Source organism: Pseudogymnoascus verrucosus (assembly GCF_001662655.1).
Source record: "Pseudogymnoascus verrucosus strain UAMH 10579 unplaced genomic scaffold scaffold_11, whole genome shotgun sequence".
Classification (NCBI taxonomy): Eukaryota; Fungi; Ascomycota; class Leotiomycetes; order Thelebolales; family Thelebolaceae; genus Pseudogymnoascus; species Pseudogymnoascus verrucosus.
Window position 1 is genome coordinate 382,493 of NW_017263662.1, and position 17,279 is coordinate 399,771.

The window sequence follows — 17,279 nt, forward strand, 5'->3', positions numbered from 1 at the left end:
ATTACAGCCTTTGCCTACCGAGGCGGATCATCTTGTCCCATTAGAGAGCTTCTGCGGCTCTGGCATCCTATATTTATGCTGATACTCAATTGCATCCAATTCTTCCTGGTGCGTATCGTCCGCGGGTAACTCCCCCCGTGGCATATCCTTCCCGGCTGATAGCTCCACCTCAGCTCCCTCTGAGCCACCGTCGCCCTCCTTCACGTTTTGATACCCCTGGTTGCCTTGGTAATCTGTGGCAGCAAGTGCCCCGCTATTTCTATTAATTGCCTTGGGTTTCCGCCAGCAGAACCACCACAGTAGAAATCCAGCAAGCGCCACCGCGAACACTCCTCCGACAACGCCGCCAGCTATGTCGCCGACATTTGTCTTGCTCCTAGTCTCTTTCTCAGGTTCAGGTGTATGCGTGGGCGTGGGTGTGGGCGTGGGCGTGGACGTGGTTTTAGGCGTTGTCGCGGTGACGGATTTGTTGAAAATAGAATTTAAAGCGGCATCGCCCCAAGTGGATGGGAATGCTGAGTTGCTCGAGTAGAATCTATTTACCATATCTGGCCTGGTATACGCTTTCGCGTCAGGATTATAGCTGTCGCTCCACGTAAGTGTCGTGAGATCGAAGATCTTCATGGCGGAGTTCCAGGAGTCAACGTATGATGACCAATCCACGCCCGAGGGGTGCTGATCACCGCCGACGGAAAGCATCTGCCGCTGATTATGCTGGGAGATGGACTTTTCGCCAATTTTTTGGCACTTGTGGTTGTTGCGCCAGGTGCTGGCTGAGGTGGGTACCTCGAGCCAGTGAAATGCAGGGAGGGTTAGGATGTAAACCTTGCTGAGGGTGGCCACTGCTGCAGAGTTGGAAGAGCCCACGTCGCCTCCGTAGATAAAACTGTCTTATGTTAAAATAGGGATGGCGAGCGCAAAGTGACAGAATATACGTACATTTCGTATGAAGAACTATTCGCATTACTAGCTCCTACAGAGCAGAATGAGTATCGCCCCGTCGGCGCATTCGTAGCCGCTTGGGTATAAAATGTATCCGTGTAAATATCATAAACATCAATAGAGCCAAGGTCTGCAAGATCTAATGATGCCGCTCCCCTGTCCACTGGGTTCTTCCCGCCAAAGAAAAGTAGCACGCCCTCTTCGCCATACTGCGGAACAAACTGTGCCTCGCCCGCGAGACTGTGTGGTGTAGTCCGTGATACGTTGCTATATGTCTGGGTTGCGTAGTCATAGGTTACAAAGTCTTCCATCACCATTTGTATGGGTACTCCTTCCCCACCGTCGGGAACTACATTATAAGTTATCGTGCCGCCAAAGCTATAATGCTTTTTATCGCTGCTTGTCGTGAGGGCGTATTCGATACTGGAGGTGAGAGGGAAAGAGTCTGAAATTGACTTCGCGAATTGGCGCGACCAGTTCACGTTACCGTTTTCGGGAGGCGTAAAGCCCCAGACTTCAGGCGTCACATTCGCTTCATATGTAACATGGTCGTCTTTGAAGTTTGCGCTGTAGTATGCCCCGCCGTAACTGTAGACAACGTTATGTATCGTATCGTGGTAGATCTCTGGCCGTCGGGACGGCTTGAATTCTTCGGCGTGATTAGAGATTATTGCATCGACAGTGGAGGTGGACCAGGACTTGGAAAGGTCAATTGCGAAAGTCTGGGAGTCTATGAAGGTCTAGAGGTGAGCTAACGAAGGGGGTGAGGAGAGGAAGCGTACTTGGTAGATAGGTCATGACACCATCATCGTTATGATGGATTTCGCCGCCATGGAGGTAGAGCCAGTTGCCTACGACAATTGCTTTTGTGAAGGTTAGATCCGCATGTCTGCAACAGCACTACTCCTTGTAAACCTCAACTACGTACAAGATGGCCAAAACCACGATTTAAATCCTTTTGGGAGAAACGAGGCTGGTGTGGCATTGACGCTGGAGATTCGAAGTCCGAGAAGAAGTAGGATAATGAACCTCATTGTCGCATCTGGCGCGACGGCGCAGGGCGTAGAGTGCTATTTCCAACACGATGGAGTTGATTCGCTACATCAACCAAAGCATATGTAGCATACATAAGAAAGAGAAGGGGTCCTCGGAGGAAGAGAGGGGAGGGCAGAAATACAATAGTATCCACTCCGGTCAGCTGGCAGTAACTGCCACAACGGCCACAGTGTGGGGTTTTAAATGAAGGCTAAATTCTAAGTCTTGGCCCCTTGTCCCTGTCCATCTGTCGAAGCGGCCTTGCTCCTATTAACACAACACAACACATGTCAACAAAAACGTCTCAGAGCCCCCTAAGCGCCACTCGAATCCACGATAATGAGCAACGGTTGTAAACTTAGAAGGTGGAGACGAGGATGCCCCGTAGGATTAGCCGCGGTGCTTGAGCGAGGGTTTCTTGGATTGAGATATGGATGGTGGTGATTCTACGGCGGCGGCACCTTTCCGGAAATTGTTTCCTTGGCCTTTTGTAGCGGTTTCCTTGGCCTTTCGTAACGAGTCTCTGGCACCTGTTTACGTAACGCCCAAGCTAATTTATGTGTCCAAGCTATAACCGTAAGTAAAATGAGGCTGATGGTGAGTTGAATAGAAAGCGTATACCCTTTGATGCACATGGGATGCATTTATGCGTACCTGTCGGTGCGTGCCGTGCCGCTGTCACGACGGTGGCGGTGTCGATTGATAAATCACATGACTGCAGACGGCCAGATTGGGCATTTGGCCAACAGGAAAAGGGGAACGAAGCCGCGATGATCGGAGGATGATGCGGAATTGCTATTTGTAAGATTCTCAAAATTCAATATCAACGTGGGTGTATAAAAGCAATACTTTTACAGCAACATGTGCAACCATATTGCGTGATCTACATCGCACACAAATATGTTTTTATGCCGCTGCTCATTCGTCCTTGCCGCCGTCAACCCGAGGGCGATTGAGTGCATTTTGAAGAATTCTGCAAATTGAATTATAGGTGCGGTGCGACTCCCGAAACCAAGCCACTGCTCAACATTTGCACAAGTTTGAGACACACGCCGTCTATTTGAAATGGAAAAACGCCCATTCAAATACTGCTAGGGCTGAGGTCAGGCGACATCACGCAGGTCATGACATGGCGCATCCGTTAGGGTCACGATTCGTTTCTCAAATCTCATGTCGCGGCTACGAGAGATCCAGAGCTGGGGAGCACAGTAAGGGGTGGCCACCGGCATCGTCTCCGGGCTCCGCGGTTGGAGTAATGTTTGCTTATTTGTCTGTCGTACTCCAATAACTTTAAAACCATACGTACACGCTCAATCGCAGCGTCATTACATTCGGTGCTGCTTGTTTCTCCAAAATAGCAGCAGTGTGTGACACCAAGCTCCGTGGGTTGCACGCTTGACTTGTCGTGGAGACGTTGTTCTCGATGCGGGTTCTTCCAACGTCCCAGTTACTTTTGTCGATTCTGCAATTGAGCAGACTCATCGTGGGAGCGCGCAAGCTGTGGAATAAAGCCGGGGTCACAGAGGACATGAGGTCCAATCATTGCGTTTGTTTCGGTACTGAACTCGTTCAGTTTTCGGTTTCCCTCAAGCACGGATATAGCGACGACGATCGATCCAGTCCCTCGTGCTGGTGGTCCGGAAACCCGCCGTATCCCACGGCGTTCGTGGTGATCGTTGCGTCCTGTCGTGGTTGTGTGTCTTCGTCAAACTCGATAACAGTGATGATATCAGAAACTCGAATCGCACAATAGAGATCTGTGTGGAATCTGATATCTTTAGGGCCAGTCAGCTGCTGTTTTGCGTGCACAGCGGCTGTGGTGGTCTTCAAATGGCCTATGAGATGCTCCCGGAATATTCATCAGGAACCGCGTGGAGTCCTTAATCTCTCACACCTTGGTGGATATGTTGCTGTGTTTTAATATCCGGCCGCTTTGGCGGCCAGACTGCAAAGTTTGCAGTACCTACGGTCGTTGCTAGCATTCAGAACACCACAAATGCAGTGGAAAATTTATACTCGCCCCTATGTCTGACACTGGAATGGACACCTATATGAATAGTTACAAGCCCCATTCCCAGGGCCATTCTTTTAGATCTGACGGCCCAGCAAGTACAACTATTCTCTTCCATAAACCTAAGGTCTATTTGAAGTAGTAGCAATGGCAGCCAGCTTAAAGGCATGTTCAGAACCAAGCCGAAGGTAAAGCTCAACTGCTGATATATTCCAACCCCCCAAACCCCCCCGGATTCTCATATTGGTCCGCTCTATTGAACCGTCTGGGCTAAGCGCGGAGACTAACAAAGGAAGCTACAGAGTTATATCGTCTTCCAAGCCAACCAAAAATATAAAACAGACAACGCAGAGATCCAAGCCACCCAAAGTTCGAGAGACGTCAGCGCAACTCCAACGCTTCCTCGATGAGGAAGACGCAGACTACAAGTCTCTTGCCATTCCAGGGAGCGAGTCTCACCACAAAACTGCCAAAGAAGAGCGCCGCAAGGCTATCAATGAGGCAGTTGCACGTGAATACTGAGCGGTAATGCTGCTGGAAGCTGCAGTGTGCCAATGGTGGGGTGGGGAGGAGAGTACAGGTCTGTTTTGGAATGATACCATTGGGCTCCTAGGCCTCGAGGAGTTAGGTTGATGAGAGATACCCGAACTGCTTCGTTTTCGGGGGGATATTAATGTACTTTGCGTATTGTTGCAATTGAAAGTTGTCTGAATCCGCTCGTATGCATTGACCAACATCTCTGGTGGTACAGGCTACGAAACCAAACGTCAACCGAGTTGATCACTATCATTCAAATCAATCATATTGCCCTGATCGGTACTGTCAGAAGCGTCCAACTATTATCCACATGTTCATTTGGGACCCCGCTGACTACAAGCCCCAGCCTCGATCTCTCTCCTACCATTTCTCACATGCATTTGATAACACCTTCAACTGATTAATTAATCAGCACTTTCACAGGCATGGTGCCATATATAGTATCCATCCGCTGCTACATCCGCCATGGCACGTGTCAAAGATAGTTTGAAAGACATCAATTGGTATTCATAATAGCGCTGGTGAACGGAGCAGCGGACCAGTTTAAGGATAGGGTTTGTCTCTTTAGCTCGACTTCCAAGGAACTAGCTCCTTAAAGGATGCAATATAGCTGTAATACGACGATAGAATGCCGAGGTTTGTCCGCGAATATTCGCTCATATAACCAATGGCCAGGTCCATGCCCTTGCGTCCGGGCAGAATTCACCTGCCGGTGATTGAGCATCTTTCGTTTAGTGATAGTTTCTATATATCCTAGCTGTTGTACACAGTTCGTCTTCGGGCCTTTGGGTGGCAAGACAAACTTAAGCATACACGTTGCAAGCGGATTATTATTCCTCCACATCAAACCCCAAACGTTCAACCCCACGCATATCACATCATCCGCTTCGATTAGCCTCGTACAGCTTCCCCGCACCATCCATGGTGGTAGATCGAGGGGTTTGTCTTGGCAACCTAATAATTCCACCATATAAAGCCTCCATCTTATATAGTGCCAGGGACAGGTCCAAAAAACTTTCTATACGTGGAACTATCCGGTAAATAGAATCAGTGATATGCCGAGCTATTCATTTATGCCTTTCTTTACCATGTCCTCCGAGTAAGTTAATCTAGAAATTCGGCTTTGCCGTCTCGGTAGTGGCTTTCCATTCGTGCGAGTTATAGTGTTCTCCTTATATTCAACTGGATCCCTCTTGGATTTCTCTAGTATCACGCATCATGAAGCTCTCAACCGTATTTTACGCCTTTCTGGCATCAAGCACCGTATCGGCCCTGCCCTTGGAGTCTGATATTACAGATATCTCTGTCCGTGCTGACTCTAGTCTTGTGGGTTACCTTGGAGTCTTCTTCCTGGGAGACGCACCAAATGTCTACTTCTACTTGAGCAATGGAAACAATGCGCTCTCCTTCAAAGCTTTGAAGGGCGGTCAGGCAATTCTCGACCCATCTTCCGGTACGGGCGGAGTCCGCGATCCGTCTATTATCAACGGTGGTGGATCTGAGGCTGGCAAAAAATGGTATATCATGGGAACCGATTTAGATATCGCAAAGGTAAACTATGGCCTGAAGATGTCCCCTATCATCAGTTTTATTTGGCCAGGATCTGACACGAAGGCAGACCACCTGGGACGCATCTCAGCGTAAAGGGTCTCTCAGTATTTATATCTGGGAAAGCACAGATCTAATTAACTGGGGCTCTGAGAGGTTGATAAAAGTTGAGAACGACCAAGCTGGAATGGTGTGGGCGCCTGATGCAATTTGGGATGCGAGCAAGGGTGAGATCCCAAAACCTGTCTTAGAAGGCGATGGTTATATTGACACCTCTCCAGGCCAATACTTGGTTCACTGGGCATCCAAATTCGTAAGACGCCCGCTACCTTATACTATTCACTTCCTAACCTGAATTGCAGTACTCCACGTCCGACTCCCAGCACACTGGAACCCCTGGTGCCAGCCAAATCCGATATGCTTACACCAGCGACTTCAAAACCTTCACCTCGCCACAGACTCTCATCGCCGCCTCAACTCCCGTCATCGACCTAGCAATCTTACAGCTACCACAATATGGCGCCAATAGCTACGCACGCTTCCTTAAGGATGAGTCCGCCTCACTCGTCTACATGGAACGGTCAGACAACGGTTTATTCGGTACCTGGACACGACCCGGCGGCGCCTCGGCTTGGATTCACACTCAGGTTGAGGGCCCATACGCCTACCTAGATAATCAAGTTAATGGGAAGGTCAACCTGCTGTTAGATTATTATGGCAGTGATGGGTACAGGCCATTTACGTCAACGAATCTGAATGCCAATGCCTGGGTGGATGGGGATCGAACGAATTTCCCAACGTACTTGAGGCATGGTTCGGTTATTGGAATCAACCAGGCGAGATATGATGCGCTGAATGCGAAATGGGGGTAAGAGGACGATCTAGATGGCCACGATCGCATCCTTCACATAGTCGGGTACGAGACAGTATCTTGGCTTTTAGTTCATAGTACAAATATATAGTAGCTCTGGGGGTTAGTCGACTGTATATACTGAAGAACTCCACCTCGTAACTCAGTTTACATACCAGATATATATTATGAAGCTATCCATAGTCCGCAATTCCAGATGAAGTAATCGGTGGTAATCGTGGGATTCGTCTGTGGCGTATTAGCTTGTGAAAGTGTGGGGTTCTATTTTAGGAAGGGGCCACCCACCGGAGTCGTACGTACCTGCCCCACTCTTTCCAAGCGCGTTCCTGCCTTGCATTTACAATATCAATGCCAACATCATATTAGCCCGCAAACTCTCCTGCTTCTCATCTGTTTCGGTTTCTTAATTTGTGAATACATTTGTAACTCCGCGATGTAGGTTCCTAGGCCCTCTCCTGCCCTGTCGCATGCTGACCGCCGCATAGGGCTCATGCTCCTCCAGATACCGCCGCCAAGCACCCACGCCTGACGGCCGCTGAGGTGACGGCATTGCCTAGCTACCCATCAGTGACGTGGAAACTTCAGCCAACACAGGAGGGAAAGTTGAAAGTTGCAGAGGGGAGAGGAGGTCCTTTGAACATTTCATGGGAGGTACACGGAACGGGAAAGACGAAGGTTATAGTAAGTCACGAGACACCGCATGGCATGTCGTACACGTGATTACGAGGAGCTAGATGTTAGAAAAATGATGGAACTAGACTAACAAGCTATTATTCAGGCGATCACAGGACTTGGAGCCAACAAGGTAAGTTCATAGATCCCCGCATGAATTATAGAGGCTAACACAAGAATAGGCAGCATGGCAACGCCAAACATTAAGGTTTGGCCACGAGCAGGGAGATCAGTACTCCTTCTTGATCTTCGATAACCGCGGTATTGGCCGCTCTGACAAGCCTGTCATGCGCTACTCGACCTCCGAAATGGCGAAGGATGTTGTCGAGCTCGCAGATCACTTAGGCTGGACTCAGGAGCGGGAATTGCACGTTATTGGGGTGTCAATGGGCGGTATGATCGCACAGGAACTCGTATGCAGCCTTATCCACCATAGCCTTGATCATTTCTTGGTTCAGTCACTAACAGTTCTTCAGGGTCAACTCATACCCGAGCGCATATGCTCACTTTCTCTTTTCTCCACTCTTGCACGTTTCCAGCGCACCGTCCCTTTCCTGCAAAATGTACGTAACAGAGTCAGCATGTTTTTGCCCAAGTCCCTTGATCGCACCATCATCGACGTCGCCTACAACATGTTCCCTGACAGCTGGCTCGACGCTCCCGACACCCTACACCTGCCTTCCTCAACCACACCCGGCTGCCTCCCTGCCGCCGGCCACACGGACTGGGAGTCGGGCGCGTACGGCCACTTCCCGACCAACTTTGCGCGCATCGCAGCGCAAGATCTAGAGAAGCGTTCGGATACAGACAGCTTTGGACCGAAGGGTTTCATTTTACAAGCCATTGCTGCGGGGTGGCATGACATGAGTCCAGAGCGGCTGAAGGAGCTTGGGGACAAGGTGGGGAGGGAGAGGATTTTGGTTGTGCATGGAACCGAGGATCGCATGCTGACGTTCCCTCATGGGGAGGCTCTAATAAAGCAACTGGAGCCTGGACAGAGTTACGTGAGGGAGGGGAGGGGACATGTTCTTTTGATAGAAGAGCAGGACTGGCATGACGAAACTATAGCGAAATTATGGGCGAAGACTGCTTCGTTATCGGTTTAAGTTTGCGGGTTCGTATCAAGGAGCGACTGGAAGGGGATAAGTTGCCGTGTTTGACACCACTATGAATAGGGCCGATAGGGAGCGCCAACGATTTTTTTGGTAAGGCTTATTACTTGACAAATTGGTTTATAATACCTATTATAAGAACTATTTTAGCCTAGAGTAATAGACTTCGCCCTTACAAGTGCCAGTGTTTATTTAGAGAAAGTGGAGCTCGTATTTAAATCCAGCCCGGTGTAGTCACATGATTTGGTGTCGCAGATATCAACTATATTGACCCTTAGCCGCGCGTCATACCACGACACAAGTTCTATTTCTGTCACTTCTTCGACGGTATAAGCTAGTTTTCCTATCCGAACTACTCTAAATGTTATTTTTCAATTAGTATACCCCAGAATACCTCGAGGCTCTAGTTTCCTGCAATAATTTTGTGGATTAGACGGCCAAATGCGACGCAGAGTGCACAAGAAGTCGAAGAGTGGATGCCAGGAATGTAAGAGAAGACACATGAAAGTAATATATCCCCTAAAGATTTTTATTATTGGGTCAATATTGCTCCAAAAACCTCGTCATTATTATACTACTCTGGGTTTTGTGTTCAGCTAGCTAATTATTACTACAGTGTGATGAACGGCGCCCATCATGCGTCAATTGTACCACGTCAGAGCGTTCCTGTCTTTATCTTGATACTGGGCGCAAGCCGCCGATTGTATCGCCTGCTTCACCGGCCAGTTCACCAGCTTTGAGCAACGCAAGTCATGCAAGTTTTGCTGGTTCTCCAGCTGCCACTTCGGCCACGGCAGTACGTGTGAACGGCTCCTTTTCACCTCTTGGAAGCTCGCCAGTGTCATCGGACCGCCAAAGCCAATTCACGCCATCTACCATTTCTCCAGTTATTGCCGGTTCAACGATTGGAGAAGCACTGCCTCATGGGGTCAATGGCACGGTTAACATGCTGCATATGGAGCTCCTCTACCACGCATTGCAGGAGAAGTCTTTATACGTCGGCGCCAGCCAAAGTTATTCCCAGACCATGACCGATATGGTAATTCCGCCAGCTTTGACCCATCCATTCCTAATGTACGAATTACTTGCGTTGTCAGCCCTTCATCTCGCCGTGGTACAGCCAAACCGACAACAACTTCTTGAGAGCGTCGCTGCAGAACTTCAAACAGTCGCCCTCTCATCATTCAATCAAACATGCCATCAAGTTACACCAACCAACTGTCTCCCAATGTTCGTTTTCTCCTCGTTCATAGGTAACCATGTATTCTACACCACGTTCAAATATCACAGCGACAACTTCCACAGCTTCCTCGAAGAGTTCGTCAAGTATATGCAAGTCCACCGCGGTGTCCGGTCCGTTATTTCCAACAACTGGGAGATGCTACGCGAATTATCAGCTAAAGCGCTCATGCTCGAGGATGAGAGCGATTTGCCACAGCGCGGCCAACCGCAGGGTAACGAGTGCGACAGCCTTCGCCACCTCCTCGAGGCAGCTGACATTAGCCCCGCGACCAGAGAAACATACATGCAGGCCGTCGAGAGCCTACAATGGGGGTTTGACGCCCAGCGCGTGCGACATGTAGTTGGTCTAGCGTTTGCCTGGCCGATTCAAATTTCCACTGAGTACTTGGATCTGTTGAAGCAGCGCAGGCCGGAGGCGCTCGCTATTTTGGCACATTTCGCTGTGATGCTGCATTCGCATCGTGACGCCTGGCTGGTTGGGGGTTCTGGGAGGTATATTATCGAGTCTATCTCGGGGTACTTGGGAACGTATTGGGAGAATTGGTTGGCTTGGCCGAGTGCGGCTCTTGCCGAGTCTTCTACGCCTGCGGAATAGGATTTTGGAATTAAACAGGAGTTTCAATCAGGAGGTTCGAAAAATAAATGCCAAGAATTCCTTGGGGTGATGTGCTATTTTGGTAGGAGTTGGAAAATGAAGATTTGGTACACTATAAATATATATTAATTTCTCACGAATCAAAAATATAATAATTCACAGATGACGAACCACCAATTCTCGAATGAAGTTATAATTCATACCAAGATTACAAAGCAGTCTCTTATACGGAAATCCGGAAAACTATTGGCAGCATGTCTTATTTGGTAACTATATCGAATGGGTGCTATCTCGCTATTCAAAAACAACTATATCAAAATCCTCTAATAACGCCACAGCAAATAAAACTATAGTAGATGACAAATGAAAAACACTCTCGATTCTCCCTTCTATAACCCGATCGAGGTTTCGAACTTATGCTTTCGAGCTCATGCTTTCAAGCTGAACACGCTCTGCATCGTGGATCTTCGCAGCCGTGAGGGCGCCTGGATGTCTCCAGTAAAACAACACCGTCACACCAAACATCAACGTCGCATCGAACACATACAGCGGCCACTCATTCATCAGAAGATAACCATCGTTGCCCATCACATACTCCGCAACACGGAAGATGCTCCTTATCATGATCAATGCACTGACCATGTAGAGCATACCCAGATACTGCTCCCATTTGGCGTCAATGGTGTAGCTCTCGGTTGTCGGATTCTTGCGAATCTTAAGGTGGAAGAGGACAGCTGTAAGCCAGAAGAGCCCAAACATGAGGAGTTGGATGCCCAAACCGCCCAAAATCATGTTCTGGCCGAGCTTGACCTTGCTTTGATCCCCACCAGCCATCATTCCACCACCTCCGCCCTGGACCATAAAAGAGAAGACATCGCCGCCCACGAAAATCTTGGTGAGCCATGTTGGTCGGATGATAGAAAGATGCCCTCCATTGACAGCGTTGATGATTCGGCCGAGGGTCATGTAGATGGAGGCAGCGAAGAGGGCAGGCGGGAGGAGAATAAATAAGTTCTGGATGATGTAGGGCATGAGTGCATCGGTTCGGTTATGGGCAGCCGCTCGCGCGCCAAAGCCAATAACTTCGACTATCGTAGAGGTTAGACTTGGACCAGAGACTGGAATAGGCCACGGAACGTGGAGGGGCAGGGTAGAAGGATCGTACAAAAAGCCCCGATGGTAAAGGCGAGACAAAACCAGGCGCGAGTCTTGCACAAGCGCCATAAGTGCGCGACCGTGGCGATTATGAAGAGGATGCAGAAGATAACTGCCGCGGGGGTCGAGGGAAGATAGTGCCACAGATAGTAGCCATTGTGAGACTTGAGTTCAGTCATCCTGACAATCTAGGTTATACCTGATGTAAGGAAGCCGAATGTCGAATTGAACAGTGAAGGAATGCTCCGATGTAGTGGTAAGGGGCGAGAGCTCAAGAAAGAGAGGCAAGGAAAGGGACGAAGAGAAAGGCAATGGAAGATTGGGTATAAATGAAGTTGAGTAGTCGAGTGTGTGACTTTCAACCAGAATGAGAAGGGAGAGGGGACTACTTATCTTTTCTACACATGGGTATTATTGTCTATGGAAACAGACCTTTGGTGCATCAAAAGCTCGAAGTAAGAGGAAATCTCCGCGTATCGCAATGAACCGTACCAGAAACGGGCAAGCGCTCTATAAATTTAGCTTGCGCGTACAATATGGCATTGATGGAGTAGACCTGATTCATGGCAACGGGCAGAAATTGGGGTATGGCGTAGTGCATATAGCTAAGAGCTTTACTCGTATATCCCATGGCATTTCACGTACTTGCGCGTATTTGCGCGTATCCTGCACGTATTAGGAAGTCTATACGGCGGTATACGCGTATCGGATAGCTATACGCGTATAAAAGAAATTAGTTCGGAGCTAGGCTAAATTAATCAAGCACTATCATTCTGCCGCCAGTTGCCGATCATCCCACCACAAATTATTGTTCCCCGCCAAATCCGAGACGAGGCTGAGACACCACATACATAACCAGCCCGATGGAAGGAAACCTTGTTGCGCCGCCGGTGCTGTCGACGCCAGACGCACATCTATTCGAAGACCCTACGCCTGTTGCGAAGAGCTCGTTCGGCAAAAGGTTGAGCGACGATGATGTGCGACACGTTTACGAGATTGTCCGGACGGCGGGGGAGATCCGAGCTGGAGGATGGAGGCGAGTCGCTCTACAGTTTCCAGACAACATGCTGAACGATGCGCCGAGGGTTTTCGAATTTTTACAGAAGGCGCTGAAAGATTTGTCCCCAAAGGCTGCGGAAGCAGACGCTGGTGTGGAGGATGTGGCCAAGGCTGTGCAAGAGCTGGATATTGCGAAACAAAATATAGCAAAGCAACCATCCGAAGACCGACTTTTTATACTGGCAGATACATCATATGGAGCATGTTGTGTGGATGAGATCGCAGCAGAGCATGTTGACGCCGACGTAGTGGTCCACTATGGCCGTTCTTGCCTGTCGCCCACGGCGAGGCTTCCCGTCATCTACGTCTTTACAACCCATAAGCTTCCGATTGAACCCGTGATAGAAGCATTCCAGCAAACATATACGGAAAAGGATAACAAGATTATACTCATGGCCGATATTATATACTCAGACCATATACCCACGATACTCGAACAAGTAACGGCTCTGGGCTACACCGATGTCTTCGCCCCATCTATTATTCACGACCCAGCATCGCCTCTCCCAAATCGAACAGTACCTTCAACTGTCGAATCTGGGGAAAATAAGATGCAAGATTATAGTTTATTCCATATATCAGAGCCACCTCGGAGTCTGCTCCTTACGCTATCCTCGCGGCTCAAGTCGATGCATATATACCCGACCGATACGGCAAATCCACAAGCTCTAGAAGCTCAAACATCCCGTCTCTTGATGAGGCGGTATGCTACACTCACATCCTTAAATACCTGTTCCATTTTTGGGATTCTCATAAACACGCTCTCCGTTAAAAATTACATGCCGACTGTCGACGCCATAAAGGCACGGATTGCTGCGGCGGGAAAGAAGAGTTATACGTTTGTAGTAGGCAAAGTCAACGCTGCAAAGGTTGCAAACTTTTCGGAAATCGGGGGATGGGTTGTCATTGGGTGCTGGGAAAGCAGTCTGCTTGATAGCACAGAGTTCTTCCGACCCATAATCACCCCTTTCGAGCTTGGTCTAGCATTGATGAGCGATGAGGAACGGGTATGGACAGGTGAATGGAACGGGGATTTCAGCGACATTATTAACAAGCCACTCGTACCCCGGACAGTTAAAAAGGATGCAGATGAGCCTGGTGATGAAGACAATGAAGGCTCGGATGAAGAAGAAGACTCAGCTCCACCAGAATTTGACCTCCGGACTGGCCGTTATATAAGTCACAGCAGGCCCATGCGTCCGTCGAAAACAACCCAGTCAACCTCCAATGATGCGACAGGTGAAACCGGGGTACCAGCATCAAGTGCCCTGATGAAGCGTGCAAACGGAGACTTGGCTATGATCAACGGTATAGCAAGCCCTGGCGCGGAATATCTACGTTCCCAGCGAACATGGAAGGGGCTTGGTAGTGATTTTGAGGTTGCCTATGATAATGATGACGGGCAGCTGGGTGCGCAAGTGGAACAAGGTAGGGGAGGTGTCGCAAGAGGATATACCGTGGGTGGTGAGGGCGATAGACACTGATTTGATGTACCCGTTTTAAGGGTTGGAATAAAATGCATCGACCATGGGATACCCTAGAATCTGCCATTTACGTCGGACAGAAAGTGTTTTATGAGCGCAAAATAAGCCATATTGGATGATACAGAGATATTTGGATGGCATTGTGAGAACCATAATAGAATGTCGATCCGGAATAATCCAATCCCCTACTTGTCCGCGACCAGGTTTGATGGGATGAAGTGAGGCATCTCTCCCTTGAAAAGTCAAGGCGGCTGTGTTCTTCATGCGTAGGAGAATTAAAAAGCTTCAAAATGATGAACGGAATATTTTGATTTTTGTTGTTCGATAGTCGCAGGCATCATACGCCTGTCTGATTTGTCGGTTGTCAGGGCCGAACATCCCCGCGATGTCCCGTCAGCCACCCTTCTTGGTCCATGCGTCGCTTCAGACCACCTGAAACTCCTTGTCGGTCTCAAAGGCTGTCTCAACATCACCCTAAAGTAACAGCAGCCGCTCCGCTATGGTTTTACAGTTCGCCCCGAGGCAACACCTCAATTCGCATTGAATTGTAATGACCGAACCCCAAGAACAGTTGACTACCAGGGCGGAGTTGATAACCAACAAGTATTTCATATCCCACAGAGCCTTTAGGAATCTTACAACCCCTGAATTACGATTTCCGTACCTAGATGAAGAGATTACAGACTACCATGAGGAGGTCGCAACGATGGTGGGGCCCAAAGATGGGGAGCCTCAATAACCCTAGTAGCTCCTTGAGACGCTTCAAGCCGTGGACGTTTCCAAGGCACCTCAGAACATTCTCGTCTGATATCCCCAGCAACGCCCCCCACGTACCACTTCCAACGTATGGCCGAAACACCACATACCCCATGGTTGGCGGTTGGCCCTGGCCCCAAAGTCAAGGGTCTGTTGTAGCAAGACATGGCAAAGAGGGAGCTATGGGCGCTAAAAGACGCCTCTTCCTGCTCTATACCGCCGCACAGGCTTGTTCGGATATCATCCGGTCTGAGGATATTAATTCCGTCTCGATCTCCTGCATGGCCCTCCTCTTGGCAGGGATGAGACGGCGCAAAGTGGGCTGGCAACCCCCAATTCTGTCCGAATCTTACAAGAATACGACAAGGTAGGATCTCCATATAAGGTCAGACGAGACCCAGAATCATGTCTCTTTCTTTCCTCATCACTTCTTCAAACTTTCCATCGAGTCCTTTGTTTCTATTCTCAGTTCTGTGAACTTTCGCTTCTATTTACATTCATTCTTTAAATCAGCGTCGGCAGGCCCACCTTCATTTAACTTCAATTCTACGATCTTTAAGTGTCAAAAAACCAAACCCATCAAATCAGGAAATATGCAGTCCAAGGCTATCCTTCTTTCTCTTCTCATCGCCTACGCCGAGGCTAGATTTGGCCAGGAGCAAGAACCTATCAGTGCCATTTCAGCTGTCACCAGTGGCGGCGGCCCCGGTGTTGCCGCTACCTTAGCTGGAGGTGCCATCAGCACCCTTCTCGGCGCCGCAAACCCTTGCGCCAAGGTACGACCCACAACGCCCTTTAATATGAAGTCAGCTACTAACAAATAATAGCTCCAAGCTGCCGACGAAATCATTGCCAAGCTTGGCACTGGTGCTGATGCCGTAGCAGCAGCCATCGGCCTCGTTGCTGCCGAGCAGAACTTCAACCCCTTCGCGACCGACATCCCCAGCATCTGCGGCGACCCAACCCTCCCCGCCACTGAGGTTCTTCGTGGTGTTGTGCCGCTCGTTGACCCTGCCGTCACCAACTCTGCCACTGAGAATGCCAACTCGGCCAAGTCGAAGACGGCCCCTTTCAATGCGAAGGGCCTTAGTGTTGCGCAGGTCATGGTCAACAATGGCTTTACTAGCCTGAAAGCAGTTGACCTTTCTGGAGCTACCGTCGATGTCAAGGCAGGTGCTGCTGCTGGTGCAAATGCCGGTACCAACACTGGTGCTAATGCCGGCGCTGGTGCTGCTGCTGATGCCGCAGTTACCACGGCTGCTGCTGCCGCTGCTAAGACAGCTGTGGCTGCGGCTGATTGCCCACCGGCCACTGTATTTGTTACTGTTACCATGGGTGCTGCCGCTGCTGCTGATACTGCTGCCGCGAACGCCGGAAACAACAACGCCAACAACAATGGAAATGCTGCTACTGGAAACGGTGGAGCCCAAGCTTCCGCGGGCGGGTTCGACTTCGGAACCTGCACTCCTACCATGAAATTTGTCGGTGGACTTGGCAACCGCCCTGCCACTGAATTCACCTTCCAGGCCATTGACCCCGTTGTCGCCCTGGGCCAACAGGAGGCTCTCAACCCCAACATCATCACCAACAGGATCTGCGATCAACTTACCAACGTCTGCAACGCCGGCGCCTCTGGCAAGGCCGCTTGCCTCGATGCAAAGGCACAGATTCTCGCGCTTGGCACAAGGGATGCCTCCACCGCAGCAAAGTGGAACTCGCTGCTCGGTTTCTAGAGTGTCTAAAGTAACACCCTGCAGCCTTCTGGGGGTATTCTGAGCTAGTGTACGAATGATTGGCGTCGGGAGTTCGTAGTGTTTATGATTAGATGAAGGCAGTTTTGCTATTCCTGTGATGGGTATTTTGGAGGCTACCCCGATAGTTTGTTAGCTTATACTATCTGAATATATATTTACCTAGCCGCATCGTTGTCTCTGCAAAATTTTATCCCCGACACATTTGATTTTGACCATAATTAATCGACTAATATGTGACAATTTCAGTTTAATAACTCTTGTGATAACGACCATAGTGCCCATGGATTTAGAGCCTTAGGGTGAGCAACTCAAGCTGACTCATGAGTCTACAAAATTATTGACTCACGACTCATGATTAAGTATAAACTCATGAGTCTATGAGTTTTTTTGCTCACCCTGTAGAGCCTTGACTGTTAACTTCGAAGCATTAAGGTCGTAAGTGTGTGATGTTATCTGTCTATGAAACGAGAACTTTGAAAATGATCCTTCATTAAAATAATTTTATT

General features: G+C 49.2%; 6 protein-coding genes across 6 annotated transcripts; 4 read left to right on the top strand and 2 right to left on the bottom strand.

Annotated features, from left to right (window-relative positions):
• Positions 1-27: 27 nt before the first annotated feature.
• VE01_03598 (uncharacterized protein) lies at positions 28-2,613 on the bottom strand (the record flags this gene model as incomplete). The annotated part of the gene is made up of 4 exons (XM_018273083.2): positions 1,871-2,613; positions 1,725-1,805; positions 940-1,672; positions 28-886 (listed from the first exon to the last, which is right to left on the bottom strand). The coding sequence occupies exons 1-4, from the start codon at positions 1,974-1,976 to the stop codon at positions 28-30; spliced, it is 1,779 nt and encodes a 592-aa protein (XP_018132376.1). The 5' UTR covers positions 1,977-2,613.
• Positions 2,614-4,135: 1,522 nt separating this feature from the next.
• VE01_03599 (uncharacterized protein) lies at positions 4,136-4,510 on the top strand (the record flags this gene model as incomplete). The annotated part of the gene is made up of 2 exons (XM_018273084.1): positions 4,136-4,176; positions 4,291-4,510. The coding sequence occupies 2 exons, from the start codon at positions 4,136-4,138 to the stop codon at positions 4,508-4,510; spliced, it is 261 nt and encodes an 86-aa protein (XP_018132377.1).
• A 1,180-nt stretch (positions 4,511-5,690) lies between these two features.
• Positions 5,691-10,565, top strand: VE01_03600 (uncharacterized protein; the record flags this gene model as incomplete). The annotated part of the gene is made up of 8 exons (XM_018273085.2): positions 5,691-6,076; positions 6,144-6,386; positions 6,436-6,941; positions 7,430-7,625; positions 7,723-7,749; positions 7,799-8,029; positions 8,093-8,716; positions 9,345-10,565. Exons 1-8 carry the CDS (start codon positions 5,744-5,746, stop codon positions 10,563-10,565), a joined length of 3,381 nt encoding a protein of 1,126 aa, XP_018132359.1. The 5' UTR covers positions 5,691-5,743.
• A 248-nt stretch (positions 10,566-10,813) lies between these two features.
• Positions 10,814-12,305, bottom strand: VE01_03601 (uncharacterized protein). The gene is made up of 3 exons (XM_018273086.2): positions 12,277-12,305; positions 11,731-12,230; positions 10,814-11,653 (listed from the first exon to the last, which is right to left on the bottom strand). Exons 2-3 carry the CDS (start codon positions 11,897-11,899, stop codon positions 10,980-10,982), a joined length of 843 nt encoding a protein of 280 aa, XP_018132360.1. The 5' UTR covers positions 11,900-12,230; positions 12,277-12,305; the 3' UTR covers positions 10,814-10,979.
• Positions 12,306-12,583: 278 nt separating this feature from the next.
• Positions 12,584-14,263, top strand: DPH2 (Diphthamide biosynthesis protein 2; the record flags this gene model as incomplete). Its single annotated transcript, XM_018273087.1, has 1 exon — positions 12,584-14,263. One exon carries the CDS (start codon positions 12,584-12,586, stop codon positions 14,261-14,263), a length of 1,680 nt encoding a protein of 559 aa, XP_018132357.1.
• Positions 14,264-15,612: 1,349 nt separating this feature from the next.
• On the top strand, positions 15,613-16,752 carry VE01_03603 (uncharacterized protein; the record flags this gene model as incomplete). Its single annotated transcript, XM_018273088.1, has 2 exons — positions 15,613-15,795; positions 15,847-16,752. The coding sequence occupies 2 exons, from the start codon at positions 15,613-15,615 to the stop codon at positions 16,750-16,752; spliced, it is 1,089 nt and encodes a 362-aa protein (XP_018132358.1).
• Positions 16,753-17,279: the final 527 nt, after the last annotated feature.